We start from the raw sequence: 27,925 nt of genomic DNA on the forward strand, positions 1-27,925 counted from the left end.
GAAGAAGAAGAAGAAGAAGAAGAAGAAGAAGAAGAAGAAGAAGAAGAAGAAGAAGAAGAAGAAATGAAAGAAATGGGGAGCCTAGGAACCCTACTTCTTTGGGTTGTTAGGATCAACTGAATTGATACTTAAGAGTGCTTCCGACGGTACATGGCACATGGTAACCTCAATATACATTTGCCCATCAGATTGCAGCAAACCCAGTCCTTTTACAAGCAAACTCAGGGGGGAAAGTTTAGAGATTGTCAGATCCGGGAGCCAGGGTAGGCAGCAACACTAGAAAAAGCGAAAAGCCCTGGATTCAGTTCCAGTGTGGGGACGCCAGGCTGTGACAGTAGTGGTGAGACGCAGTGGCCTCAGTGGAAGCCCAGCTCTGAGTCCTGCCCCTCGCCCGCGGCCGGGCCCAGACTCAAGACGCGCCAGCCCCGCACCCCCAGCCGGGGCTCCCGGCTTCCTGCCGGCCCGAGGCCGGCTCGCAGGGGCGCGGTGGGGGTGGCGTTTCCTGGCTCAGCCGGTTCACTTGCTAGCGGACTCTCTGGACGACGCGCTGACCAACAGGCACCAGATGCTATTTCGGGCGGCGCCCCGCTAGCGCTCAGTTTCCGGTTTTCCACCCACTGTCGGAAGCAGGGGTGGGGAGATGTACACGTCACGAGCCCCCAGCCTTGCGCAGGGTTTGGGGACAAGATCTGGTAGCTGCTAGAACAGCAGGAGCCGGAGCTTCGAAGACAGAGGAGCTTGCCCACCCTCGGTGGCACCACCCTCTCCTGGGTTGGACAAAGGCCTTCCCACGGGTCCCCCACTCCTTCGCCACAGCCCTCAGAGGCATAGGGCAGGGTCATTGCAGGCCCAGCACAACAATGGGTCCGGCGCCTCAAAGGCATCTAAATTCAAGGAATTCAAAACCAAATGTGTGTGTGGAGAGGGTGGAGCCAGCTGAGTGGTATAAAAGGTAAGGCCCTGGATTTAGTTCCCAGCTCTGAAAACACACACACACACACACACACACACACACACACACACCCTAATCCCTACCCCCAAACCTAGTTCTTACAAACACAGCTTTAGTCATTCGTTTGTTTAAATTTCCTGAGATGGGGGGTATGGCTATGCAGTTTCACCTGGTTTTGAACCCACTATGTAGGACATGATGGCCATCAAATCCAACCTTGCATCCTATATGTGTTTCCATCCTCCATTCCTCATGCTGATCCCCCCAACCTGGTCCCAGGCCTGCACACCCCTACTCCCCAGTGCAGCCAGAGTCTTCTAGAACAGCAAATCTACTTCTATGTAGGACACAACTGTCCTTAAAAGGAAATAAACAAAATTGTTTCAAAAATCCTTAATTGTCCACAAGTTTGATCCACCCATGCTGGTCTCTTTTCTGTTTCTTTCCTGCCTTTATAGCCCTTCTGCTTCAGCCCTTGCCTCATTTTCTTAGGGAAGCAGCCCTCAGTTGGGCTATTTACCTAGGGAAGGGTAGCTACTTTTGACATCAAAGTGACCAGGAGTCCCACAGCTTCTTACTCTTCCTACTAAGTGGTGTAGCCCTGAAAGGAAAGAGCTTTGTGAGCTGGGGTGGGGAAATTAGACTTCTCTCTCAGGACACAGGTGGCTCTTACACCTCTGGACTCTGAAAGTTGCCTGCATCCGCATGACAGGCTGGTTGTCATCAGAGCGCACAAGAGGAACTGAAGGCCAGGCTGCACTGAATTCCCATACCTTGCCTTCACCTGAGAGGGGCCAGCAGGTCAAATGAGAGCACCCTCTAGGCTCAGACCTTACCTGGATCTCACTATGATCAGACTAGGGGTGTCCCTCCATTCTCAGATTCTTCACAGGAGCCCAAACTGGAAGCACTACATCGATAAAGTAGCTGGTAGGATGAGTCAAATTGTGGAATGGGCACTCAAGGGTGGAGCTTGCATCCTGGCATGTCTGCTGGATCACTGTAAGCTTGGCAGCATCCCATCTCTGTCCTTAAATTAATTTCCTTCTCTACAGTGAAGGGCCAGCTCTCCCATGCAGATGTATGTGATGTTTTTCTGGACCATGAACTGAGTAAGGTTCCATACATTATCCCCACCCCCATCCCCCATAACACACAGACATCTTTGCTTTTTCTTTCTTTTTTAATGTATTTTGATATCACTAGTAGTGATCCTCCTCCTGTTTCCAGCCTCCCCAGTGCTGGAATCACAGGCCTGCGGCCCCATGCCTGGGACTCTGGCCGGCTCAGCAAATCCCTGGGCTGGCCGGCTCAACATGTGGTCCTTGTGCTTGCCTAAGTAGACGCTTAGCCCACTGAGTTATCACAGACATCTTTTCTTGAAATGCATTTTATTTATCTTCAAAACTCTGTGAGACAGAAATTATCATTTATAAATGAGGAAACTGAGGCTCAAAGCTAAGGGACTACAATTACAGCCTGTGTTCTTTCCATTCTACCACTGACTAAACACAACTACTCACTAGGTGGAACCCCAGTCACAGGAGTGGGGACTGGTGTGCACTCCATTTCTTTGGTGTTTTGTTTTCTGGTACCAGGGATGGTACTCAGGACCTTGTGCTAGCCAGGCAGGCACTTATGCTGCTGAGCTATCTCCCCAGGCCTGGACTCAGTTTCTGCACAGCACAAGTCCGGGTCCCTGACTGGCTGAGCCCAGTGCTTCACTCCCCAGTCTGGGCTCTGAGGGCTGCTGTTCTTTGAGCCAGGAAGACTACTTGGGCCTGTTTCCTTTACAGTCAGGATTCATCACTCACTAGAAATGTAACTACTAAGTTTACACCTGGAGCCTCAGTAAATTGGGAATTTTTTTTTTAAGAACATCAACTTCTCAGGACTATTTTTAAAAATAAAGTAGCTTTTGTAGAGTGCTCTGAACAGTGTTTTAGTAGCAAGATTAAAAGTATGATGGAGAGAAAGGTGAATGGTGTTCTTGGGCTCTGGGCTCAGCCTGAAATCAAGCAAAGGGACATTTACATCTACTGGCACCATGTTAGCCCCAACAGAGCCCTTTGGGGCTGAGGCCACTGGCCCTGTTTTAAAGAAGAAAGGCCCCAGGGTTGAAGAATGAAAGCTCAAAAAAGAACCTGCGGGGGTAGGGTGGGGGTGTGTGTGTGTTCAGAAATAAGGGAAACTGCTGCCTTGAAATCTGGGTGTCAGGGACTAGGAAGAGAGAATGAATGAAGGATTGGCAGCTGGCGGGCTTGGGAGTCACAGTGGTCTTCAGAGGCAAGGACCAAGGGTCAGGGTCAGAGTCCTAGAAGGACAGTGTCTGTAAGGCAGAGGGAGTGAGGGAGGTTGTGGGGAGCGGGGATGAGAAATGGGGTTGCCCCTTCGGACCCTAGACAGAGCGCGGTTCTCTACGCGGCGCATTTCGGAGCCAGTCCCTGAGCCGCACAACCAGTCTCCACTCCCTCCGGTGAAATTGCCAAATTAAAATGAATCATTTGGCCCATAATGGCCGAGGCGCTTATCGGGGGCGGGCGGACCCGCGGCAGTGCCTTATCTCGGCGGTGCACGCGGCCCCGGTGCGCCTCGGCCCATGCTAACGAGGCCGGGACGTGAGCTGGCTGGGAGCGCACGGGCGGGCGCGGGGCGCGGGCGCACGGGGGAGGGGGAGTGCCGGCTCCGCACCCAGCAGAGGCCTCAGCCGGGCCACACGCACACCCCCCACGGAAAAACGTGAGCATTCGTGCTTTTTCTAGAGGAGAAGCGGCCTGCCGCCTCCACCAAACCCCGCAACGATTTCCTCCTTTTCCCCGCACCCGCAGGGGACGCCTCGCCCGGCTCCGGCTCCGGGCGCCTTCGATGGGGGGCATTTTCCACCCACACCTCCGCCCTCGGCGCCGCGGCCCCTCCTGCCTCGGAGACTCTCTTCCTTCCTTCCCCTTTTTCCTTACGCAATATACAGAAATGCGCGAGGCGGTGGTTGGTTTTCATTTCTTCTTGGTGGTTGTGTGCATGCGGTGGGATTGTGAGAGTGCGTGTGTGCAAGCCGTGGGCAAGGCCGACTGCTCCGAGCGTGGTCTTTTTGGCGATTGGTTGCGTGTCCCAGTGTGATGGTGCCTGCACTGTTTGAGTGTGTAGACTGGGACTCTTCGAGGCCCTGCTGCGTTTTACTCGATGTGTGTCATCCCGCTATTTCTTTTTTCAACAGGAGTTGGATTCTGTGCTGGGCACTGACTGTGTGTGGGTGGTTTCGTTGTTTTGCGGACTGTGTGATCCTGACTGTGTCGGGTTGTGTGTCCGTGAGCGATTGCACTGACCGATTTCGTTGTGTCGTGTTGAACAGCGCGGGTCCGCTGACCATGTCTGCGCATGGAGCAGAGCTGGGCTGTGCTTGTGTGCGGCCCTCCTGTGCGGCTGAACCCTGCGTGGTCCCGTCCACGCGGAGCTGTGTGCCTGTGTGTCCTTTAGAGGTGCATTTGCAAATCGCTGGGGGCGGAGTGGGGGCGGCGAGCGAGAGATTGAGGCGCTGGTGGGGGCGTCGGCGTGGGGGCGGGGAGCGGGGCTTCACATTTTATTCCAAATTATGATGTATTCGGGAGCCGTTGTGGGCTTGGATGGGCGGTCAGAGCCCCGCCGGCCGTCGCTCTGCTCGGGGCCGGGCTGCGCGGCGGCCTTTGCGGGGTGCGCTGGAGAGCGGAGGCGCTGCAGAGCTCGCGGGTGAGCAGCGCGCAGCCCCGCGCCTTGCAGCCGGGAGCCGGGGTCTGTGGTCCGCACCGCACTTCAGCTTCTCCCATTTCTGGTCAGTTTCGCCCGCGCGGCCGCGGGGGGCGGTGGGAGAGGCCGGGTAAGGACAATGGACGCATTTTCCAGGCCTTGCGCCACTAAGGGTGGAGGGCTCGAGATCACCCCAGGGACCGTGTCCCACCCCCTTCTCCGGAGCCGCAGCCCGCGCGGATCCGACGCAGGTCGTACGGGTGACCGCGGCGGAGTCGGGGCTCCTTGGAGGGAAGGGGTCAGCGCTGCCTGGGCTCGAGAAGAAAGGATTTTGTTCTGCCAGCTCCTGTCATCACCATCACAGCCATCATCATTAACATCCTATTTTAATTGAAATAATCGTCCCGAAACAGAGCGGCGAGTCACTTTAGCTTCCTAGGTGGGAGAACAAAGCCGCATAGGATTCTTCCCCTCCCGCCCCTACTCTGCTTTCTAAGGCGCTGGGTTTGGGGTAAGGAGAGAAAATGGAGAGGGTCAGACCGAAACTCCTTCCTACGCAAACGCCACCCCCGGCCTGAGTGGGCTTCCCTCCTTCTTTTCTCCCCTCCCTCCATTTGGATTAGAAGAGAAAGAAAAACCTCCTCCCTCACTGGGTTGAAGCCTAGGGAAAATTATTCCTATATTTCCACAAAAGCCGCAGTCCAAGGAAGGAAGGCTTCGCAATTAATTCAAGACTTCGATGTGCGATCAGAAACTGGACTTTTAGGCAAAAAAACCCCACCAAATTAAAACCCACCGGAGGGGGTGGGAACAACTAAACCAGCTACACCTCGGGAGCAGTTTTTACCCTCTGTCCCTTGATTATGGCCGCAACAAACTATTAGCTTTAGCATTCCTCCTTATTCTGCCTATTTAAGCCCGAAAAATCGAAAATCATTTTGTACGGGTAGTAAAGGTAAGGGATTTCTTCATTTCTTTCTCTCTTCCGCTGTTCTCTGCATTTTCTTTCTTTCCTTCTTTCTGTCAATAGGCAAAAAAGAAAGGACCTGAATAGATTTTGTCACCCCTCCCCATTCCCGCAGAGAAGTACAATCCTTGGAGAATCAGGTTCTGGTTTCGCTTTGGGTTCGAGGTGGGTAGATGGGGGTTCTAGACAGGGCGGCGGAGGTTGGGGGGCCTCCGAGGTTCTGTAGCGCTGATTAGGGCCTGGAGATGGCACCCACCTTTCCCGACTCATCCCCCACGCTCCCGCCTCAAGCTGGGGTCGACCCCTTGGCTCTGGCGCTGTGGCGGCTGTTGGGGCCTGGTTCAGGTTGTGGAGAAAACAGCGCAGACAACGTCCGTTTTGGGAAAACAAACGGCCGCCTTGAATCACATCGATTCCAGTTGCAGGGTTCAAAAATATTCTGGGCAGCTTGCAGGGAGGGGTTGTTGTGGGACCGAAGTTATTTCTGATTGGTCAGGTGTAGTGTTCATTTTTACACGGACGAGGTGAAGCCGAGTCTCTGATCACCTGCAGGATGGGGGTAGAAAGCGGTCCGCAGCTCCCTGGGCTGGTCAGCGGGGGGACACGAGGTAATTCCCAGACATTGACCCTCATTTCTCTCTCTCCCTCCCTTTCGCCCTCCCTCTTTCTCTCCACCCCCATCTTTCCTGGAAACTCGGTTTGGGCGCGGCAGATCGCCCAGGACCACACCGCAGCCTAACTGCTGGCCTCTCGGCTGTGAGAGGGGCTCAGAAAGCAGAGAACCTAGCTGCCCCTCACCCCTCCCTGTTGGAAGAGTGGAGGTCCTATTTCAAGGGGCTGGTCTCTCTAACTATGCCCGAGGTGAGTACGTGAACGGTGATGTGGTGAGAAGGGTGTCCAGGAAGTCTTTGGGGTTCCTGGCTGGGGTGGGGGTGGGGCTGTGGATGGAGAGAGCCCAATCTCAGACTGAGGGTAGGGGAAGAGAGGGTCATCCGAAGGTTGCGAATCCCACCTCAGACTGACTTTAGCTGCCTACGGCCCCAACAGGGCCCTTTCCTTTTTCCGGCCTTTGGTGAAACAGAGGGTTGGACTGCCGTAGGTCCTCCTGCGGCTCCCATTCCCATCGGTCTGGATCTGTGGACGTTGCTCAAGGCCGGGAACTTTGTTGCGGCTGTATCCGGGTAGTGCAAGTTGTGCTTGGAGTTCAACAGAAAGAAGGCCGAGGTCGTCCAGGCCAGCACAGAGCTCTTGCTTGGGTGGGCCTGGGGCCTAGGACGAGTTGCACTAGAACACTCCTCCAAGTCAGTGCAGGGATAGAGCACAGATCAGTGGGGATTGGTTTGGTGCAATTTTGGGGTTCCCGCAGAGTCTCCTGCGGTGTGTGTGTGGTGGGAAGGTAAGAGGGACCCAAGGCTAGCTCTAAAACAGAGGCTTAGACTCTGCTTCACCTAAGAAATCCTCAGTACCAGAGGAAGGAGAACTGCTGGAGACGTTGCCTAGCCGGAGGAAGCACTCCCAGATCTCCTTCAGCACACCCCGAACCTGTCCAGCCCAGGGCAACGGAAGTGTTGAGGGCAGCAAGCAGGGACTGTGCTGCACAGAGAGGAATTACAGTGGCATAAATATTCTAGTCCCATGCCAGTCAGTCCTAGATCTTACCCCTTCTCCATCCTCCTCCAATTAAAACAAACACAGTAGATAAAAACTATATTCAGGCTTTCCTTTCAGGAAATTTAACTGAAATTAAGAGACACAGTTTAATCCCTTGACAACCACAGGTGCTTTTGAATACTCTGGTGGCTTCCTCCTGGCATGGACCGGTGGTCAGGTCCATCTGAGGCTCAGAAGGGTGAGCTGGATTTTCCTGAGGCAGGAAGGGAGATGTCTGCCATAGTCCCCTGGACAGCCAATCTGTATTTCTCACCTTGGATATTTACAGGAATCTGGAGAGGCCATTTTGGGACTCTGGTTTATGTATTTCCTTTGCCTGTTGGGAACCTGCCTCTGCAACTGGGGTGGAATTAATCAGAAGGTACATGTGGCATAGTGAAGCTTGAGCCCCATTGGCATTGCAGTGCACATTGTCTCTCACTTAGAACCTAGGCTGAGGTGCCTGGGCTTGGTTACATACTGCTGGTGGCAACAGAGAAGTGGGGAGCCAGCACAGCCCTATATTTCAGCGGGGCCTGGTATGTTAGTGGTGCATTTCAGGAGCTGAAGGGAGACTAAGATTGCTGGTGCACTTGGCATTCATTTCCAGTGGCCTGGGTGTCAAGGTTGTCGTATTTTGTGGATTCAGACCTTTTGTCTCTGCTACAATTATAAACTTGCTTCCAATGAGGCATCATTTCCAGGTGGTCCGAGGGCTGCAGGCCCAGACAGTGTACAGTCTGAGTCTGTGTTCTCTGCATGGTGTGGTGTGGTGGCAATGGAGCTGTGTTGTGTAGGAGGTGGAGGAGCCTCGTCTCCCTTCTGGGGTGAAAGGCATGGTTCCAAGATGGACTCTCACCCAGAGGGTTGCAGTGGTAGAATGGGAGCCCAATGACTTCAATGAATTGATTAGATGGACTTGCCCTCAAGCTTAAGTGAATCTCTTCTACTTCGAAATACGCCAATTATGTAATTCTGGAGTAAGACCCTTATTAATAATAATGTATGAAGCCTGTTGAGTTCATTGTATCTTTATTAAAACAACTCACAAGCTTCCTCGAGCTCTGAATACGTCTCATGGTTTTACTCTTGGGTGTTTTGGGGGGAATCTCCATGTGAATGGGGCCAGGTGGTGGGGGAACCTCAGCAAATGTTCGAGGTCCTCATGGAATACGGTTGTGCAGGAGGAGGAAGGCTCCAGTGTGTGTGTGTGTGTGTGTGTATATATATATATATATGAATAGCACAGTTAAGTGAGTCAGAGTTCTATAAACCAAGGTGTGTGTGTGTGTGTGTGTGTGTGTGTGTGTGCTGGAAGAATTTAGGACCCTTACTATTGCACCTCTTTCTGATTTTGGAAGAGAGGCCAGACCCCATGTCCTCAGAAACACTCTGAACGTCTGGACTCCATATTGCCTCAGCCAGGCCTTTCTTAGAGACCTGGCCTCACTTCTCAGTCTAAGCAAGAATTTCGTGAAGTCAGGGTGGTGGTGCCAGGATCAGCGTCTTTCCTTGGTAATCTCTCTTGTGTCTGAGAAGTAAACCAGCAGTGCACAGAATAAATACCAGGTGGATGTGCTTAGCACCTTTAGTTAGCCATCCGTCAGCGCTGTTGAATTTTGTGTGTGGGGGGCGGGTGGGGCTGGTTCCTTTGGATTATTTTCTGCCAGCTCTGGCTGAGTGGACCCAAGTCCCTGTAGCTCGCACTCCCTATTTCCACCTCTACCAGGTTTCTGGGTGATGTGTGTAGAGTGTCTGTGCGAGCGGGTAGGTTAGGGGTATTGCTGAGAGGTGAAAGGCGGTTCCAAAACCACCCCACCCCTTTCTGACTGATTCCCCGCCAAAAGCAAAAACAGGAGGGTAGGGGCGGGAAGAGCACGGTCCGGGGTTGATCCCTCCTCTTCCCTTGTGGCTAAAGGGGTCTGGGTAACTTTCTTTCTCTCCTCTTTGCATTTCCTTCCTCCTTTTATTCGGTTTTTCTCTCGCTGGCCCTATTTCTTTTCTTCCGATGTTTCTGCCTTCTTTCTCTATATCTGTCCTCTCGGTGCTAAGTCCCCAAGCCCCCGATACACCGCGTCCTTTCCCTAGGCCAGAGGGGCCCCCTCTCGCTCCGACGCGGGGGCAGCCGGCCTTCTGGCCCCGAGGGTGGAGGTGCAGTCCACGTGGCGCTGGGGTTCGCGGCCGCTTCTCGAGCAAGGGCGCTGGAGTCCGCTCCGCTGTGGGCCGGGGGCGGCTGTCTGAGCTGGCGTTCGCTTGTCTGTCCATCTGCCCGCAGGATGACCGAGCGGCCGCCCGGCGAGGCGGCCCGCAGTGACCCCCCGCTCGAGGGCCGGGAGGCGGCCGAGGCCCGCATGGCCCCCCCGCATCTGGTCCTGCTGAACGGCGTCGCCAAGGAGACGAGCCGCGCGGCCCCAGCGGAGCCCCCGGTCCTGGAGCTGGGAGCGCGCACCGGGCCGGGGGGCGGCCCTGCCGGTGGGGGCGGTGCCACCAGGGACTTAAAGGGCCGCGAAGCGGCAGCGGTCGAAGCGCGCCTTCGGGTGCCCACCACCGAGCTGTGCAGACCGCCCGGCCCCGCCCCGGCCCCCGCTCCGGCCTCGACCCCGGCCGAGCTGCCTGGCGACGGCCGCATGGTGCAGCTGAGCCCTCCCGCGCTGGCGGCCCCCGCCGGCCCCGGCCGCGCGCTGCTCTACAGCCTGGGCCAGCCGCTGGCCTCTCTGGGCAGGTGAGTGCCCTGCGGGGCGGCGGGCAGCCCGCGAGGGAGGAAGGACGCGAGGCTTACTTAGGCAACCGAAGGACAAGAGTGTGCTGCACTGTGTGCGGAGTGGTGGGAGACTTGGGGTCCCCGGGTGTGGGCCTCCGGCTCAGCTGCGCACACAGGAGTGTTTGCCGAGGGGATATGAAAGTGTTCTGGAAGCTGCAGCCCCAAGTGGACAGGCGCAGGAGTAGAGGCTGAGGCGGCCGCTCTCTACTGAGCCTGTGTGGGATGGGGTGGTCCTACCTGTCGGTCATGGCTTCCCTACCTAGCCCCTGGTATGGGTGGTGTGCAGGAAGCTGGATGGGGCAGGGAAGGTGAGGCAAAGAGAGTGTGAGACAGGCAGGGAGGAAGCTGTGGGAAAGCTGTTGGGGTGAGCCTATAGGAAAGTCCTGGGGTGAATGGGGAGGTGAAGAGGCATGTGGCCCTTGGTGCCAGAGTTGCATACGAAGGCACCTGTTTGAGGGTGGAGGTATCTGTATAGATTGCGTGCTAGCCTGTGGGGGAGTAAAGTGTAGTGTCTGGTGTGTGTGTGCGCGCCTTTGTATCAAGTTTAATTGTGAAGAGAGTAGGGTTGCCTTCCAGGGGTGGGGTGCTCAAGACATGCAAGAGGGTCCCTAAGATGTCCCTTTGCCCTCTGTGCCCCATATATGATCTTGTGATCTGCCTGCTCCCTCCGCAGTGGGTTCTTTGGGGAGCCTGATGCCTTCCCTATGTTTGCCACTAACAACCGAGTGAAGAGGAGACCCTCTCCCTATGAGATGGAGATTACAGATGGTGAGTCTCCCTCCAGAACCTCAGAACCTCAGTCTCCTACCTCTGGAGGTGGGGACATCTGAAGGGGCCAGCATCTCACATGGTGAGCAGACCACTTTGGAGCTAAAATGTCAAAGCTCTTTACGTTGAATAGGAGCTGGGCAGGGCTGAGAGGGTCACACAGTCCTGGGAAGAGAGAATGTGAAGAGGGAGGGACACACAGTGGCACTGAGCCGGAAGCTGTGGAGTCAGCTCCAGTCCCTGTTACAGAACCCTTTGCTACACTCTGGCAGGCATTGCAAGAGAGGCAGCAATGGGCTCCAGCCACTTTCAGGTATCCCAGAACCAATCCTCCTGTTTTATAGAATCTGGCACTGCACCTTCGGGGGTCCCTTCCTAGGTCCTACTTGGGGAGGAGTTCTTACCACCTGTTCCCTATCTGTATTGAGACCTAGAGTTCTTCCCATCATTATAGATTTTACCCAGATCCCTTGATTCCTACACAGGGGACTCAGCATAGCTACTCTGAGGACTACAGTATTTAAATATTCTTGGTCCCAGAGCTTTCCAGCAAGGGTTGGAAGGATGGGAGATCTAGGGACCCCTCTCCGCCTCCCAGAGTTAACCTGCTAGGCTCAGCACCGGAGCAGAACAGTCTCTCCAGAGCTGAGGGATAGCAGCAGATCCTGTGGCTCCTGTAGACACACACTGAGGTCTCCGGAGGGCTGGGCCAAATGGTGGGAGCTGGTGGAAGAGTTGAATATGTAGGCTGAGCTTCAGGGGTGAGTCTAGCAACCAGGTTGCTGCTGAGAGAGGGTTCTACTGCCCAGGGGAGGTGTGTGTAATGGGAGCAGCCCAGGAGTTTCCCAGGGGAGAGGCAGAGATAATGACAGAACAGGAGGGCCCAGAGGGGAATGCAGGAAGGCCATTGCCCATAAATGTATTGTGTGTGTACATTCTGAGTGCCTGCACAGAGCCAGAGAGGGAGACATCAGAGAATGGACAGACTAAGAAAGAGGAGGAGAGGTCCTGTTGGGTGGAGGCAGAGGGGAATAGGCAGACAGGTAGGTGAAAGGGAAAAAGTAGGGTGTAGAACTCAGGAGACCACAGAAGTGAAACAAACCACCCTCCAGAGTCAAGAGGGTTTTTTTTTTTTTTTTTTTTTTTTTTTTTTTAATGGGGCTTGGATTGAACCCAGGGCCTCATGCAAGCATTTTGCTACTGTTTGCTACTGAGCTACATCACCAGTCCTGAGTCAGGGCTTGATGTGGATTCCTGTTGCTCAATTTTTTTCTGGGCTATAGTTTCTTTATGTGTAAAATGGAGAGAACAACAGCTTCCTCTTAGATTGCTGAGAAAATGCCATGAAGTAAAGTGGTTGTAGGATCTGGACTGCAATAGGTTCTCTCATTCCTCCTTTCCCTCCCTGTCAGGAAGTACATAGGGCTTTCAGGAAAGTAGACCTATCCGCAGAAGACTGGGGTCTCCTTAACATGGGGATTTTGTGTGTCTCATTCATGACCATACTTCTAGGACCCAGCACATTGCTAGCAGGCCTCAGACATCTTTTTGGGGGTGGGGCAGGGTGGGTGGGTGATAGCAATATTTTTTTTTTTTTTTTTGTGAAACCGAGGATTGAACTCAGGCCCTTGTGCTTGCCAGGGAAGCGCTTATTCCACTGAGCCATCTCCCCAACCCCAGCAATAATTAATTGCTGCCACTTGCTGATCACTTACTATGTGCCATGGGCTTTGTGTGCCCACAAGCCTGTGAGATCAGTATTGTTTCTTTCATAGATGAGTAAATTGAGGCTCAGAGAGATTAAGTAGCTTGCTTAAAATCCCACAGCTGAGTCCTGGCCCATTCTCCTACTGTAACCTTACACTGTGGACTCTGTCCTTGGCACTCTACCCTGCTCGCTCCCAGAGCCTGCCTGGCTGTCCCTGGAACAGCAGTTGTAGTGTCTCTTCCTTCATTAAGAGTTCTGTGAGCTCACCAGCACCACCTTGGGACAGGACTGGTCTTTACTAGGGACCTGCAGGCCTGAGAGTGGCATGTTGTTTCTCTGAAAGAGCCCAGAGTAGAGCTGTGCAGTGTGTGTCGTGTTTTTCTCAGCCTGGGCCTGGGCGTTGGCAGAGTCTGCTGGACTGGGGCCTGTAGGGTTTGGAAAGACAGGTTCAGAAGCAGGGCAGGGAATGAGTGATCCTCACTGGGAAAACATAGGGTGTGTGTGAGTATGCATTCGAGACAGGAAAGGGGGACCGTAAAGCATCAGGCATCAGCACAGATGACCTGGGCTCTAGACTGACCACTGAGGCAAGGCTTGTCTCTGTCCTGTGTTGTCTCCTTAGCTGTAAAATGAGCAGTGGGACTGGAATACATACAGTCTTGGTCCTGTCCTGTCCTCTCCTCTCCTCTCTTCTCCTCTCCTTTCCTTCCCTTTTCCCTTTCCTCCCACGCCAAGATCTGGGGTCTGCATCCAGTAGTTATTGGGAAAGGACCCTGCCAACTCTTCCCTCGCACCTGGGCTAGCTTTGCCCGGTTCCTCAGAGTCTTTGCACATCCATACTTTCTGCATGAACACCCCTCTTCTTCCCTCCCTGTGCGTGGCCAGAGTTGCTTTAACCTTAAGTTTTGACCTTATGAATGTCTCATCCTCAGAAAGGTCTTCACTGGCCAGATTAGCTGTGTTGTAGCTCCTTTCTCTTTTTGGTTCCATTTTTTGTTCTTTACCTCTCATCCTCATTAAAATGTAATCTCGGGGTGGGGGGGGCGCAGCAGGGAGATGGCTCAGTAGAATAAGTGCACAAGGGCCTGAGTTCAATCCCCAGTTCCACCAAAAAAAAAAGTAATCTCCATGAAGGCAGGGACCCATTGTGTTTTAGTCACCATTATTACTTAGTGCCTGGCATAGTCCATGGGTTTTTTAGTAAAACATCAATGACAGATAATTTATTGAACATTTAAGTGGAGATAGTCATTGTCTTCAGTCCTTTACCCATGGGAGGCATTGGACCCATGTAACTATCATGGGTCCAATAGTTTACTAGTACTAGTAACTACTAGTCATAGTTTACTAGTATTCTGCCCATTGGCAGAGGAAGTAGGGAGGCACAGGCTGCTAAGGGTGTCCCCCAGGAGTGCTTGTCCAGGTAGTACTAGTCAAGAGCCATAGCCAAAAAAAGAAAAGAAAAGAAAAAAAAAAAAAAAAAGAGCCATAGCCAGAGCACCTGGTTTGTCTTCCTACATAGCACATCAAGGCCTCTTGGCATGAGTGACTGTCTGAATGGATAATCTATAGCCCTGGACATGCTGTCACATAATGTCACACAGCCCTGGGAAGAGCCATACACACAATGTACAAGAGTGGTAGAGATGAAGGGATAGCAGGGCCATAGGTGGGGTTTAACTGGGGTAGTGAGGAGGGTTGACAGAAGGTTACTTGGGTTTAGAGTCTGAGTAAATGTCCCTTGAGTAAAGGAAGGGTCTTCCCAGTATCCCAGTGGATGGAATGTCTGCTGGGGAATCTCAGGCCATTCTCCTGACCTGTGTTCTCCATCCTCCAGGTCCCCACACAAAAGTTGTGCGGCGGATCTTCACCAACAGCCGGGAGCGATGGAGGCAGCAGAACGTGAATGGGGCATTTGCTGAGCTGCGCAAGCTGATTCCCACACATCCCCCAGACAAGAAGCTCAGCAAGAATGAGATCCTCCGCCTGGCAATGAAGTACATCAATTTCTTGGCCAAGCTGCTCAATGACCAAGAGGAAGAGGGCACCCAACGGGCCAAGCCCGGCAAAGACCCCGTGGTAGGGGCTGGTGGGGGTGGGGCCGGGGGTGGTGCACCCCCTGATGACCTCCTGCAGGATGTGCTTTCCCCCAACTCCAGCTGTGGCAGCTCCCTGGATGGGGCGGCCAGCCCGGACAGCTACACAGAGGAGCCGGCACCCAAACACACGGCTCACAGCCTCCATCCTGCCCTACTGCCCGCCACTGATGGGGCCGGCCCCCGGTGATGGGTCTGGGGCCAGCCAGGACCGGCCAAGAGGAAATCCCTAGGCCACTGGGATAGTGGGTGTCAGGGTAGGGAGGGGGAGAAGCAGGGCAATGGATTTTTGATGAACTTCCCTTGAAGTCTGAACTTTGGGGTGCCCTAACTGTCTCTCAGGCCTCGCTATCCCTGCTCAGTAGGATATTCTGATTCCTGCCTCAGTAGGAGAACAGGAAAATGGAGCAAAGTAGTAGGTACTTTTTCTGAAGATGGCACGGTTTTCCTTCTCCCCACAGCCCCTGAGAGTTCCCAAGTTAGAGGCTTAAGTGTCATTGCTTTTGGCCTGAAGTTTAGGAACTCCGTCTTTGCCAGGATCTGGGGTTGTCAGCTGTCACCTGAGGCATCCAGCAGCCTCTGCCTTGCCTTTAGCCCCTCCTGAATGGCTGGGGTGGCTATAGTGGCTGCTTCTGTCCAAATACGTAGGTACCCAGTGGCTGCCCATTTCTTCAGCCTTGTCTTCAACCAGGCCCATGTTGGTCCATCCAGCTTGCCAGCTGCTGCGGGAACTCCTAAGCCTCGAGGTGCCTTCTTCAGGGCCTGGTGGAAGAACATGGCCAGTGGACAGACTGCTTTCACCTGGGCCAGAGAGTTAGAAAACCCAGGAGCTCTTCCTTTTTACCTGGAGATCAGAGCTCTACTTTCTGCATACTGAGGCTTGCCTTCTTGTCCTGGGGCTGTTGGGACTGAGAGTACAGCCTTGAAAATGCCTTGCTGGGTTTTGTATGAAGGCAGAAAAAGGGAAAATGATATTAGAAGTTGAGCAAGAAATATTTTGGGCATATGAGCTTCAACTCCTATAGTCACTGTTCATGTCGTTGAGTAAACGCCAGTGTGCTCATGGGCACCTGTTGGTGCTGAGATGCGAGATTGTATGTGTTCTCCAAGGTGCCACGCTGTGTCTGTCTGCTGAAGGTCTGGTTTTTCTTCTGAACTGAGCACAAACTGTCCTATGACTTTTTTTTTTTTTTTGTATTTGGAATTTCTGCTTGACTTCTGTTATTGGTGAAATCTTTAGGTCTCGATAAGACCCAGGACACAGGCCCACTTTTAGAAGTGATTGGGGAATACAATCAGAGGCTAGGCCCTGGCTACGACCCAAACATGCACATTCACTTCACAGAACCTTAAGCACCCTTCTGCTGCAACTTTCAGTGTCAGGGTTGTATATGGTCTAGGAGGCTGGTTTGATTCAATAGCAAGGCGCATTCTGAGAGCTGTACATGAAATTTGTATAAATCAAATCCTTCTTCTTTATCTTTTACAGAAATAACTACCGAAAGCCCTTTTGTAAAGTGAATCTTTTGTAGTGTGGATCACTGTCTGTTTGCTCTGTCAATTCTTTCTTTCTTTCTTTCTTTCTTTCTTTCTTTCTTTCTTTCTTTCTTTCTTTCTTTCTTTCTTTCTGATGGAGCTTTGCTTTGTAGCCCAGGCTAGCCTCAAACTCATGGCAATCTTCCTGCCTCAGTCTCCCAAAAGTTAGGATCAGAGGTGTGTACTACTATGTCCAGCCTGGGACATAGTTTTTTTAAAGCTCGGCCTGCCTGAGATGCATTCTGGCCCCATATAGCCTCACAGAAGCTGTGTGTGTCTGCCATTGTATCTAAGTTCTACCCTCCTACAAGGCTCTTGAGGTCAGAGGGAAACTGGTTGATGGCCCCATCCTATCATGCAGAAGCCCATCATGTTCTGAGCTTCGGCCCTGGAGTTGCTTTGAGTACGACCCTGTGCAAACAAGGAGGGGGTCCTCGCTTCCCTCCCCTTCCTTCTGAGTTGTGAGGTTTGTTTCTTGGGCATGGTGAGAGTATTGGAACCACTGAAATGCTCTCTCCTGCTCATTTCAGACCCCCAAGACAAATGTGAGGGTTGATTGCATGGCTTGGGAGATACTGTGAGGAGTCTCATGCTTGTAAACATGGAGCAACTAGAACAACACAACACATGGAGCAACAGTCCATGACTTTAAGGCTGTGTTAGGCTCCTAAATCGATTAACTTGATTTAGCAATGAAGAGAAGTTACACATGAATGGATGGCTTCTGTTCTTTGCTTTTTTTGGTACCGGGAATCAAACTCAGGGCCTCGAGCTTGCCAGGCAGGTGCTGTGCTGCTGAGCTATACCCTCACTCCCAAATGGGTGGGATTTCTGAGATGGGTCACACATTTCTCTCAGGATGTAGCTTCTGGTTTCCTTTTCTGCAGTGTTCTGGGGATAGCTATCCTCCTGAGTGTCAGAATCTCATAAATACCCTGGCTTAGCCAGTCACTTAGGGCATCAGCTGTGAATGTGGAAGTGTTTTTTGAAAACACACTGAGTTCTTTGGCGGGCTGTGGGTGTAGCTCAGGGGCCAGAGCACTTGCCTAGCATGTCAGGTCATGGATTCAAACCCCGACCTTCCTCCCTTCCAAGAAGAAGAAACAAGGCTCTATTGCCTTCAGTACCAATCCCACAGAAAGGTTTCCGGCCATGGGCACTTGGTATTTGGGTGATTCAGGTTGTAAACTACTTTTGCCTGCGTCATGTAGGTTCTCCTCGTTTCTCCAGGCTGTCTTAGTTTCTGTCTCACTGCAAGGAGAGAGAGATGTGAGAGTAGGAAAGAGGTGGGGACCTGGGCAGACTGTAGAAGGTATCAACTTCTACCCCAGGGCCAAGATAGGGAGGGAAGGAGCTTTAGATCTTTGAAAAAACTGAACAAGATTCCTAATTCCTGTTCTCGCCTCCCATAACTCCTGCTCTGAGCCTTTCTTTGGCTTCTCCTTGCCCATGAAGACATGGCAATGTCCCAAAAATAATATTTGCAGAATCTGTACAAGAGGGAGAATGTACAAAGGCAATAACCTTTTCTGAGGAGAACAAAAATGAGTGAGGAAGGAATCCCATCTCTTAAGAAGAATTCATATTATTTTATTTGTAGTGGCAAATGACAAGATGGTACAACCTTTATCCTTTTCCAAAAATAAAACAAAGGGCATCTGCAGCCAGCCAATAACGCTGTGGCCTCCTGGGCGGATCTAGTTGTACTTGTGATTTCAGTGGTACCAACCCTGATGCGAGGCCGCCCTGGCCATGTACATAGCGCAGTTTCTGTGAGTGGGCCCGGCACTTTGCGTCAATGTCGTACTGTACGTGATGAATTGCATTGGTCTCTGCATTTTTCTGCAGATGAGAAGTAACTGCTCTGGGTACCTTGACCTTTGTATGCCCCGAGGCCAACACAATGGGCATGCAAGTCCTGAGCGAGCAAACCCATGTGTTGATGATGATGTGTGTACATATATAAGGTTATATGGGGAAGATTTCTAAATAAAAGTTTTACAAAGGGGCCTGGACTCTGTTTGCACTTTGTGCTTCTAGGCCTGAGATTCGGGACCTTAAGGTCCAGCAAGCACCTGCCTCCTCTGGAGTTGGGGGTGTCTCAGGACTCAGCTGGTCTCCTGAGGTGGGAGCCAGGCCACCTGAGGGCAGAGTTGGGGGGCTGTTGGAGAGAAGGGTTCTCCCTTAGGATTTCCATTCTTCCTCTCCTGCTCAGCCTCATTGTAGGGCCTCTTTCTTCGGCATCCTGTTTTTTGTTTGGGGCAGGTCCAGCAGAGTCCTCCTGCTGTGGTAGTTCAGGCTGGGCAGTTGTTACCAGGTAGGTTGAGGACAGAGTAAGGTGTTGCCGCCATAGGGGGCCCCATGCTCCCAGATCACTCAGCAGGACCTATAGCTCTTATACATGGTTCTAGGACTCAGGCTCTAGGATGGAGGCTAAAGCCTTTGAACCTGGGAGGTTTCCCTAGAGGCTTAGCAATAGAACTGCCAGGCTTGGGAGGCTGCTGCACTGCAGTGGACTGTTTAATATGCAGGTACTTCAGTAGCATGGCACTTTTTTCTTTTTTCAGTACATTTAAAAAGCATTCACTGGGCTGGTGAGATGGCTCAGTGGTCTAAAGCACCTACTTAGAACAAGCTCAGCAAAGCACAGGGACCATGGTTCAATCCCCCAGCACCACATGCCAGCCAGGCCCACCCCCTGGTGGGCTGAGCTGGCCACACACACACACACACACACACACACACACATAAATAAATGTTAAAAAAAAAAAATAAAAAGCATTCACTGAGCACTTAGTGTGGGCCAGATATTGTTCTAGGGGGCTGGGCATCCAACGTAGAACCTAACAAAGATCCCTGTTCTGTTGGAGCTTAAATTCTGGTAGGGGCCACATTAAACACACAGCTGTGGTGAACAGGTGGGTGATGTAATCAGTAACTATCATTAATGCGAAAAGCTGTGCTATGAGGGGGAACTTGGGAGTCTCACATATAACTTTAGCCCATTTATAGCGAACCTCACTGACCCTACTTGGCTCTGGCCTTGGCTGTCCCTGTCCTCAGTGGTTTTTCTACCTGCCAAGGTAGGACAGACTCATGCTCTGGCTTGTAGGGAAGCTTTCCAGGTTTTGAAAGACCCTTGGTGTGCCTCCTCCTGGCCAGGACAAAGGAGTGCCTAGGTATGTGTGGGTGATGAGGTTTGGGGTCGTCCTGTAGAGCTGTCTGGGGATCTTGGGCCAGTAGACTGAGGAGCAGTAGGATGAAGGGACCTGCTGTGACAGAGAAGTGTTGAAGACTAATAGAACCATACAAAATTTGGGGTGGATGAGTGGTTAGCCAAGTTCAACACAGCTGAGTGGTCATGCAAGAAAAGATTGGAATATTTTGATTGGATTTAGCAACATGCAGATCATCAAGGACCAGGTGAGAAAGGATGGAGGCAGCAGCCAACGTCTGGTCCTCCTCTGAGGATGGAGAAAAGAGGAGCAGCCATGCTCGGGAGGATTTTCCCCATGAGGATGGAGGTGTTCCCTGTCACAAAGTAGGAAATGTGTGGAGCTCTGTGGAGGTTACAGACACGCCAGGCTGGCCTGGCCCATGGAGGGTACCTGGGGTAGTAGCCATGTGTTCAAGTGGGGAGTTGGGCTTAGAGAGGAAGAGGCTTCACAGAGCCCTGCATTCCATGGTGATAGGCAGGCAGGACAGGTCCAAGCCTCCTGCTTCCCAGGGCAGCTCCAGCTCGGAGACACAAGGGCCTCCAACCCAGAGTGGAAGAGCCCTACCCTCAGTACCCCTGCTGATCTGCCCTTCCTTATTTTCTCCCTTGTTTTGGCTTCTGCTGAATTATCCTCCATCCTGTACCAGACCACATTATTGTATTGTTTTATAACCTTCCAGTTCTTTTTGTACCTTTTGCTTCTATTCCCAGAATAGCGTAACCCTTCTCACTTCCTACCTCTCTTTCATTTAGTTCACTTGTCCTGAACATTGAGGAAGCAGCCCTGATTCTCTGAGGCCAGCTGCCTCCTCTCCCCATGCTTTCCTTTAAGGGGACCGACCCCCTTGACTCTGTGTTGTTCTAATACTTGCCTACTCATCTGCGGCCACTGAGACAGAGCCTTGAGGAGGAGAGTACCTTTGCCCAGCATTGGAGGGTACACCTGGCACGGGTTCCCTTTACTGCCCTGGCTCTGAATGAACGAAGAACTGCTGGTGTGCCCCCTCCTGCCTCAGACCTGAGCCAGTGGAAAAGGACAGTGGAGACCTATGGAGGGGACCCCTTCCTGCATATCCTGCCTGCTCTTGGGCCTCCTGACTGAAACCCAGCTTCTGGGCCTATTGTCTCTGACCTGGGCTCTTTACTAGAAAGGCAGAAGAAGGGGGGTTTTTGCTTTCAGACACTGGGCTGCAGCAGCAGCCTGGTTATCATCCTAGGTCTGGTGGGGCAGGTATGGAGTGATGAAGCCCAGGGCGGTGTTTATCTGGTCCCCCTCAGCTTGACTTCCCCATGCTGGCCCACCAGCCTCTTCTGTGTTTGCAAAACAACAAATTGTACCCCAGCAGCCAGTGCTGGCCTCCCATCCCACTGTCCATGTGTCCAGCAATAGAGGCTTGGCAGGCTTGAGTGATACAGAAAATGGTGTGTGATGCTCACCCAGGAAGGAGGGCATGGAGCTTAGAAAGGGACTTGGCCATGGGACCTGCAGTATGAAGTTAGGTTTGTGTCCAGAGCCGGTGCTCCAGGCTCCTCAGCAAGAAAGAAGAAACAGTAAATAGGCAGCTGGTGGTCATAGAGCACATGGACCCCTGCAAGCTATCAGGGACAGCAGTACAGCTGTCCCAGCAGCCTGCCCAGGACCAGGCATAACTCACTGAGAAGTGGACAGCTTGCCTGGAACATTGGACCAGCAGGAGGACAGGCTCTGTGGATGGCTGAACAAGTACTGTCGCACAGTGCACAGTGGGAGGAGGGATCAGGGCCTGGGTGGGTGTGAGTGGGACAGGCAGCTGGGCTCCAGAGAGAACCTGGCCTTTAGGGTCAAGGTCACGTGGGCTGAAGTCTAACATTGCTGCTTAGTGCACTGGCTGTGTGATTTGGGTGTATCTTTACCTTTCTTGGCTTCACTTTCTGCGTCTGCTAAGTGAAGACGCTTAACACTCATCTTCCAGGGCTCTCATAGAATTCAAAAATATTATATGGAAAATGGTTTTGATTTATAGAAATCACCCATTATTATTTCTGGAAATAGGATCAGAATAGGGGCTGCCCTTGGGAATGGCAGAAGAGAAAGAGAGAACACAGGGACATTAATTACCCACAGCAGAAGACTTCCCTAGCTCAGCAGTGCTGGAGAGGCAGCAGGGGTCCACTCTGTCCTGGTCTGCAGAGGCCTACAGGCTGAGTGAACACGGGCATAGAGTACAGAGAGTAAAGCTTTGAGGCAAGTGCAGTGGCTGTGCCTAACTCACTGAGTTAGGGTATAGGAGACCCAATTGTGGGCCTACAGGCCCTGAGCAAGAATCCACAGGACTGAAGGGGCCTGAGAAGGTGGCAGGAGAAAGCTTCCTGGAGAAGGTGCCATTTCCTGCTCTTGGACCCAGCACTGAATGCAGAGGCAAGCAGCATTAGGCATGCTGTCCTTCCTGGGTCCTGTACTTCTGCCCATGGCACCTGGGATCTGGTAGGGCCAGGCTATTTTGCTACTGGAGCTAGAAATGCCACTGTGGAATTTCCTCTGGCTCCTGCTTTCTTGCTCCACTTGCTTGGTCCAAGCCCTGCCTCTCTCCCCAGCTCCTGGCCTGCTCTGTCCACACAATAACAGGATGTGATCCGTTCGAAGAGAGGAAGTGGGGAGGACGGGCAGTGCTGATAGTGCAGTTCTGACTTTCCACTCTCCACTCCTCCCCTCCCCTCCCCTGCGGACCACCCCCTGCAGCTGCCTCTCCCCCCAGGCCCTGTCTGTGTCTTTTCTTGTCCAGGAAGAATTGGTGTGGCATGGTAAGGCCCCCACATACCTGTTAAAACCAATGGACAGATACACATGGGCTGTGTTCGCTGCAGGGCTGCCTTCCTGGGAGGCTCTCTGGGCAGGCTTTGGACCCTGTTTTTGTTTTTGTTTTTGTTTTTGTTTTTGTTTTTACCAGACCTTCTGGAACTTGAGGGTGGTCAGACGGGTCCCTCAGCCTCTGTGTAAGCAGATTCCACCTGCCCAACTGATTCCCCAGGCACACGTGGGCCTTATCCAAAGCAGTGAGTGGCAGAATCAATTGAAAGGTCTTTGAAGGCTGGGGATATAGCTCAGTAGCATACCTGCCTGCCTGGCAAACATAAGGTCCTGAGTTCAATCCCTGGTACTGAAAAAAAAAAAAAAAAAAAAGGAAAGAAGGAAAGAAGAAAGAGAGAAAGGCCTTTGGGAAGCTCTGCCTGGCTTGGCCTTGTACAGATGTAAGACAGGCTGTACCAGTGATGAAACTGAGGCTCAGAGAAGCAGAGGGACTTGTCTAACCTCAGTGTGAATTAGAAGGACAGCTGTGGAGCTAAAGCCAAGGTCTCCTGGTGCCCCACCAGCTTCCTTAGGCCAGTGTTGACACAGAACTTTCTGGGGCAATGAAAGCATTGTGTATCTATCCAGTCCCCTACATATGGCTAGTGAAGAGTAGCCACATGTAGCACATGTGTACTTGCAGTGTGACAAGTACAACTGAATTTTTTTTTTTTTTTTTTCCGGAACTGGGGATTGAGCTCATACCCTTGCGCTTGCCAGGGAAGCGCTTATTCTACTAAGCCATCTCCCCGGCCCCGTGCAGCTGAATTTTTTTTAAAATTTTATTTATTTATTTGTGTGTGTGTGTGTGTGTGTGTGTGGCCAGCTCAGCCCATCAGGGGGCAGGGCTGGCTGGCATGTGGTGCTGGGGGATTGAACTGCGGTCCCTGTGCTTTGCTAAGCTTGTTCTAAGTAGGTGCTTTAGACCACTGAGCCATCTTACCAGCTCCCTGAATTTTTAATGTTGTTTAATTCAAACAGATGTAAATGCAAAGAGCCACTTGTTACCAGTGGCTATCATATTGAACAATGTAGCTCTACAGTCTCATTCATTGAGTCGATGTGCACTTTGCTGAGCTGGGCAATGTCAGGGGCATAGATCCACCAGCCGTGTGTTAAGTGCTGCCCTACAGTCCACCAGGGGAGCCAAGTGTGACTCACAGAGGGGTCATGGAAAGCCTCCAGGAGAAAGTTGTTTTTTGAAGGATGAGTAGGCATTTGTGTGTCTGGGTCAGGTGTGCAGAGAGGACCAGCATTTGGGGAAGTGAGAATGATGTGGACAGAGGTGGAGCACTGGAAAGACCTGGATTTCCTTCATGGCTGAAGTGCATATGGTAGAACTGTTGGGGTAGAAGTGGGCCTGGGTCAAGGTCACCAAATGGCTTACATGCCATGAGGGCAATAGGAAGCCACCTAGGGTTGAGAGCAGGTCAGGGATGCTCAGAGCTCTGTTAAGAACCCCCAGGTTAGGCACTGCAGGAGAGCCAGACTGGAAGCAGGAGTCAGAGAGTTGATGTCATGCAACATGGCACGGTGGTCTGCTTGGTAAGAGGCCGGGAAGATGTCTTGGTGCTGCAGTCAGAAGGCCTGGCTGTGTGAGAAAGAAGATAGTGATTGGATGACCCCAGGACTGGAAAACAAAGAGCTCCAGAGAACCCAGAGGCCCCCTAGAACCAAGTCCCTGTTAGCTTTCCCCACAGGATGCTTCCTCAACCTATCCATGCATTCTGCATTTCAATTCTATCTCTAGAAAAATGCCAATCCCTGCACCCCGAAGGGGGTAAAGTCAACGTGCTGATGTGTCAGATGAAGTAGAGCAGGATTGAAGGGTCCTAGCTCCCAGACCCAGGAAGCTCAGAAAGGGGTTGTGGGTCCCCAAGGGTGAGGGGCCCCTGTGTTGTGTTCTGCAGTTTATGCCAACAACTAATTCTTCCCTTGACCTCAAGACAGGTATCCTTACTCCCATTTTACAGATGAGGAATGTCGGAGTCAGAGAGGTCAAGTGGTTGTTCAAAGTGAAGTGGCTCAGAAACTCAGTAAGAATTCTAACTGTGGCTCTTTGGAGAGCTGGCCCTTCACCCTACCACAGGTGACCCTGAACACTGCTGTGTCCGGTATTGAGGGAGGGCATTGCATAGTTCCAGACCATTCAGTTGGGGTTCCTCCAAGTGGAAATCAGAGGCAGCCCTAGCCCCCATCTAGGGTGTGGGGATAAGAGACTTGTCTGTTATTTAATGAGCTCCCCGGTTTGGGGGAGCTCAATGTTTCCTGCCTCAGTTTTAGTCACACAGAAGGTGACCTGACAGTAGCATTAACTCCCCCTGTGTGATTCCTCCAGTCCACTATCCTATGACAAAGTCCCCAAAGACCCCTCCCTTTCTGAGCCCAGAAAGTCACGAGACTGGGTTGGAAAACCCTTTCCCACCCCATGCCTGGTGACAACCTGGCCAGCTGAGCCCCGGGAATAAGGGTCCTCAGCCCTTCCTAACTCCCATGTTGCAGCCTGGGATCCACGATGCTCCTGGGTCCCAGGCTCCATGGGTATCTGGGGACGGGGATGCCTGGGCCTTCTGCCCTCTGGCGGTTCCCACACAGGCTGGCTGAGAGGCTTGTCTCCGCCCCTCTCTCCAGTAATCCCCTTGTCGCTGCACATTCAATGGGCTATCAGGCTTGCCCATCACTCTCACGCCCCCTGCTATTGCCCCTGAATAGGTGGGATCCAGACAGACACAGGCACTCCCAGCCCCAAAGCCCCAGTCAATCTCTCTCAGGACCACCTGGGACCTAGCAGCTCTGACAGGCTACCTGCCTTCCCCTGCTCAAGACTGCCAGTGCCCCCAGCAGCCTGCCTCCTATTGTCTGGCATGGTGCATTCTTACAGCAGCAGTTTGAGCTGGATGCCAGAGAGTTCGGACTGTCTGGTCGGTGCTGCTAAGCTTCTGCTCTCTGTGTACAGTCAGAGGTAGACGTTGAGATCTCAGATTCCCCCCCCCCCCCCCCGCCATGTCTCTGTCTTCTGGATTTGCTGGTCAAGGGCTGGATTCCTCTCTCCCTTCCTTGGCCTTTTCCAGCTGCTGCAGCTTCTGTGTTACAATACAAAGGGCTGGGCAGGACAGGGTATTTGACTGGTCTGCCTATTTTGGCGGGGTGGGTATCGGCTGCAGAGCCCTGTAGGGTCCACATCTGCTGGGTTGAGGCTCAGCCAAAGGTGGCTGGCCCGTCCAGTTGCCAGGCGACAGGGAACAGACCTTGGCTTTCTAGAAGATGCTAATGAGGATGGTTGCAGGCCAGGGGGAGGTGTGCCTTTGTCCTGTGCTTGTCCTTGCTGGAGGGTCCTCAGAGAGAGACAAGGGCCCTCCTCAAACCCAAGTGGCCTTGATTAGTCTGCCATCACTCACTTTGATGGCTCAGAGGAGGGGAGGAATAGGAAATAAGCTGGTTCTGTGCCATCCCTGTGCTTCCCTGGAAGGTCCTACGGTATCCTGAGTTCAAGACCAGGACAGGGTATGCCACTGCACCCCCCCTTCTTCTCTTACTTTTCCACACTAAACCTTTGCTGTATCTGACATGTCCCTGTAGACTCCTACTGTGGAGAACAGATCTATTAGACTATTTCTGGCGTAAGGTCTCCCAGTCCCCTCGTGGGTGGGATCTTTCCTCTTTCTGAATTCACGGAGTGTCTCAAACCATGTCTGGGGACTACTGGCCATGTGTCTACATTGGAGACTTGCCTCCTCTTTCTGTCTGTCTGTAAGCTTCTCAGTGCCGGGACAGGGTGACTGGCCACTAGTGGCCCCCTCCTGCCCAGCATGACACTCCCCACCAGATGGCAAAGGGGTGCGCCATACATGCTTGCTGAATGAACTCATCAGTCCCCAGGATGGATGAACACAAAGGCATCATTAGATTTCTTCATCTCCCAGATGGGGAAGAATGGGTGACTTGTGTAGGGTCACCCTGGAGGATGAGGACTCAGTCTTCCAGCCCTGCTGCAGGCTTGCTCTAAGCAGAGCTCCCCAAACATCTCAAACCAAGAAGCTTGAGTAGAGAATTGAGGCAGAATATAAACAGGAATGGGAAAAAAACATTCCACCTTTATTTTCATCAATCTCTGACCAAAACTGAGTTTCTTCCTTTGTTAAGGTAAGCAGCAAATTAGTGGTATCTGCAGTGTCTGTGATGCTGGTAAGTGGTGGGCTTCACATTTCAGTAATAGATAACCCGACATGTTGTTTATGATCACTCCCATCTTGAAATTATGGTTCATATCAGACTAGTTGCTAGATCTTATTACTCAATCCATTGATAAAAAGGCACACATACTATATCATAACTTTTTTTGTTTTTGCTACAGGGTCTTGCTATGTAGTTCAGGCTGACCTTGAACTCGCTATGTAGCCTAGGCCTTCCTCAAACTCATAGAGATCCTCCTACCTCAGACTCCCAAGTGCTAGAGTGCTAGGATTATAGGCATGTGCCATAATGCCTGGCTTTGTAGCTTAACTTTTTAAGATACTTTCACATTAAGATACTTTCACAGTAGTTTTTCAAAGCCATTGTTTTTTTTAATCATAATTCTGTATATTTCATTTTCTTCCTTTTTTGGAATTAATTTTAAAAAGAATTATAGGTTTTGCCACACTGCCCTAGAGGTCCATGGCTTACGAAAGTTTAACACCCAGTACAAAAGAGCTTCCTAAGTTGATCTTTCAGCCCAGGAGTCCTGTCTTTCCTGGCCTCCATCTCTAGTAGGGAAGGGCTCAGGGCCCATGCGCATAAACTATGGGCTCCCTTCGTGACCCTTCTTGTGTGGGGAAGGTTGGGGGAGAGGTGCTATCAAAGGGAACACGAAGGAGGGTTCACCTCTCCAAGGTCTACCCATGGCCTGTCACACACCATACACTATCCTTAGGTGGGAACAGCAAAGAAAAACACAGTCTTTCCTTTATGGGGATTCTTGGTGGAGAGATAGAGAATAAACATCAATGAGTTAGGTAGGCATAAATGCCAAGGAAAAAAGTGAAACTAGAGGTGGGAATGGGAGTGTACGCGTGGCGGGTGTTGCAGTTTTGGAAAGGATGAACTAGAGGGTCTGATGGAGTCGCAAGCTGGGGAAGATGAGGCAGAAAAGCCATGAGGGGGCCTGGATGAAGATAATAATGGAGAGAACAGCCCACACCCCCAGGTATGGCTGGCACATATGGGGAGCAGCCCGCATCTGGGTCCGTCCCATTGCTGGAGTGAGCAGTGGGAGATGGGTCAGAGGTACTGAGGAAATGGGCCTCACGATGACCGGGTCATTGTGAGGATGTGGACTGTTATTTATCCATTGGAGTAAACAAGATACATGGTCTGGCCAAGAATGATAGCACACCTGTAATTCGAGCTACTCAGGAGGTGAGGAAGGAAGATAGTAAGTCCAAGGTAGACCCTGCCTTAAAATAAAAAATAAGAAGGCCTGGGGTGTCGTGCTCAGTGGCAGAGTACTTGCCCAGCACGAAGCAATGGACCTCCTCGTGGGGGTGGGGGTGGGGGTGGGGGTCGGGTATCAGACTGTCATTTCCAGCAGTCCTATGGAGAACGGGCTGACAGCAGGCAAAGAGGAAGTTTGGGGACTGTTTCCATAGTCCTGGTAACAGACCTTCTATAGAGCAGAGCAGTGGAGGTGTTTGGAAGGGCCGAGGAGATGGTTCTGCAAAAAAGAAGAAGAAGAAGAAGAAGAA

The 27,925-nt window shown here is 52.1% G+C and overlaps 1 protein-coding gene across 4 annotated transcripts; it reads left to right on the plus strand.

Annotated features, from left to right (window-relative positions):
- Nucleotides 1-4,522: 4,522 nt before the first annotated feature.
- On the plus strand, nucleotides 4,523-18,161 carry Tal1 (TAL bHLH transcription factor 1, erythroid differentiation factor). Of its 4 annotated transcripts, none has more exons than XM_023724238.1 (5): nucleotides 4,523-5,627; nucleotides 6,352-6,500; nucleotides 9,565-10,011; nucleotides 10,724-10,818; nucleotides 14,364-18,161. In XM_023724238.1, the coding sequence occupies exons 3-5, from the start codon at nucleotides 9,566-9,568 to the stop codon at nucleotides 14,810-14,812; spliced, it is 990 nt and encodes a 329-aa protein (XP_023580006.1). In that variant the 5' UTR covers nucleotides 4,523-5,627; nucleotides 6,352-6,500; nucleotide 9,565; the 3' UTR covers nucleotides 14,813-18,161. The 4 variants fall into 4 exon arrangements, with proteins under 4 accessions (XP_023580006.1, XP_023580007.1, XP_004639213.1 ...); XM_023724239.1 differs by having other exon boundaries at nucleotides 4,523-5,183; XM_004639156.2 differs by having other exon boundaries at nucleotides 4,523-4,757; nucleotides 5,016-6,500.
- The last annotated feature ends 9,764 nt before the right edge of the window (nucleotides 18,162-27,925 follow it).

The sequence above is a fragment of the Octodon degus genome, unplaced genomic scaffold (genome assembly GCF_000260255.1).
Source record: "Octodon degus isolate 3935 unplaced genomic scaffold, OctDeg1.0 scaffold00107, whole genome shotgun sequence".
Classification (NCBI taxonomy): domain Eukaryota; kingdom Metazoa; phylum Chordata; class Mammalia; order Rodentia; family Octodontidae; genus Octodon; species Octodon degus.

Bases quoted from the DNA above. Each gene is read 5' to 3' on its own strand.
- Tal1 (XM_023724238.1), top strand. From the start codon at position 9,566: ATGACCGAGCGGCCGCCCGGCGAGGCGGCCCGCAGTGACCCCCCGCTC. The intron at 10,012-10,723 runs GTGAGTGCCCTG...CTCCCTCCGCAG, and splicing joins CCGCTGGCCTCTCTGGGCAG to TGGGTTCTTTGGGGAGCCTG. The intron at 10,819-14,363 runs GTGAGTCTCCCT...TCCATCCTCCAG, and splicing joins TGAGATGGAGATTACAGATG to GTCCCCACACAAAAGTTGTG.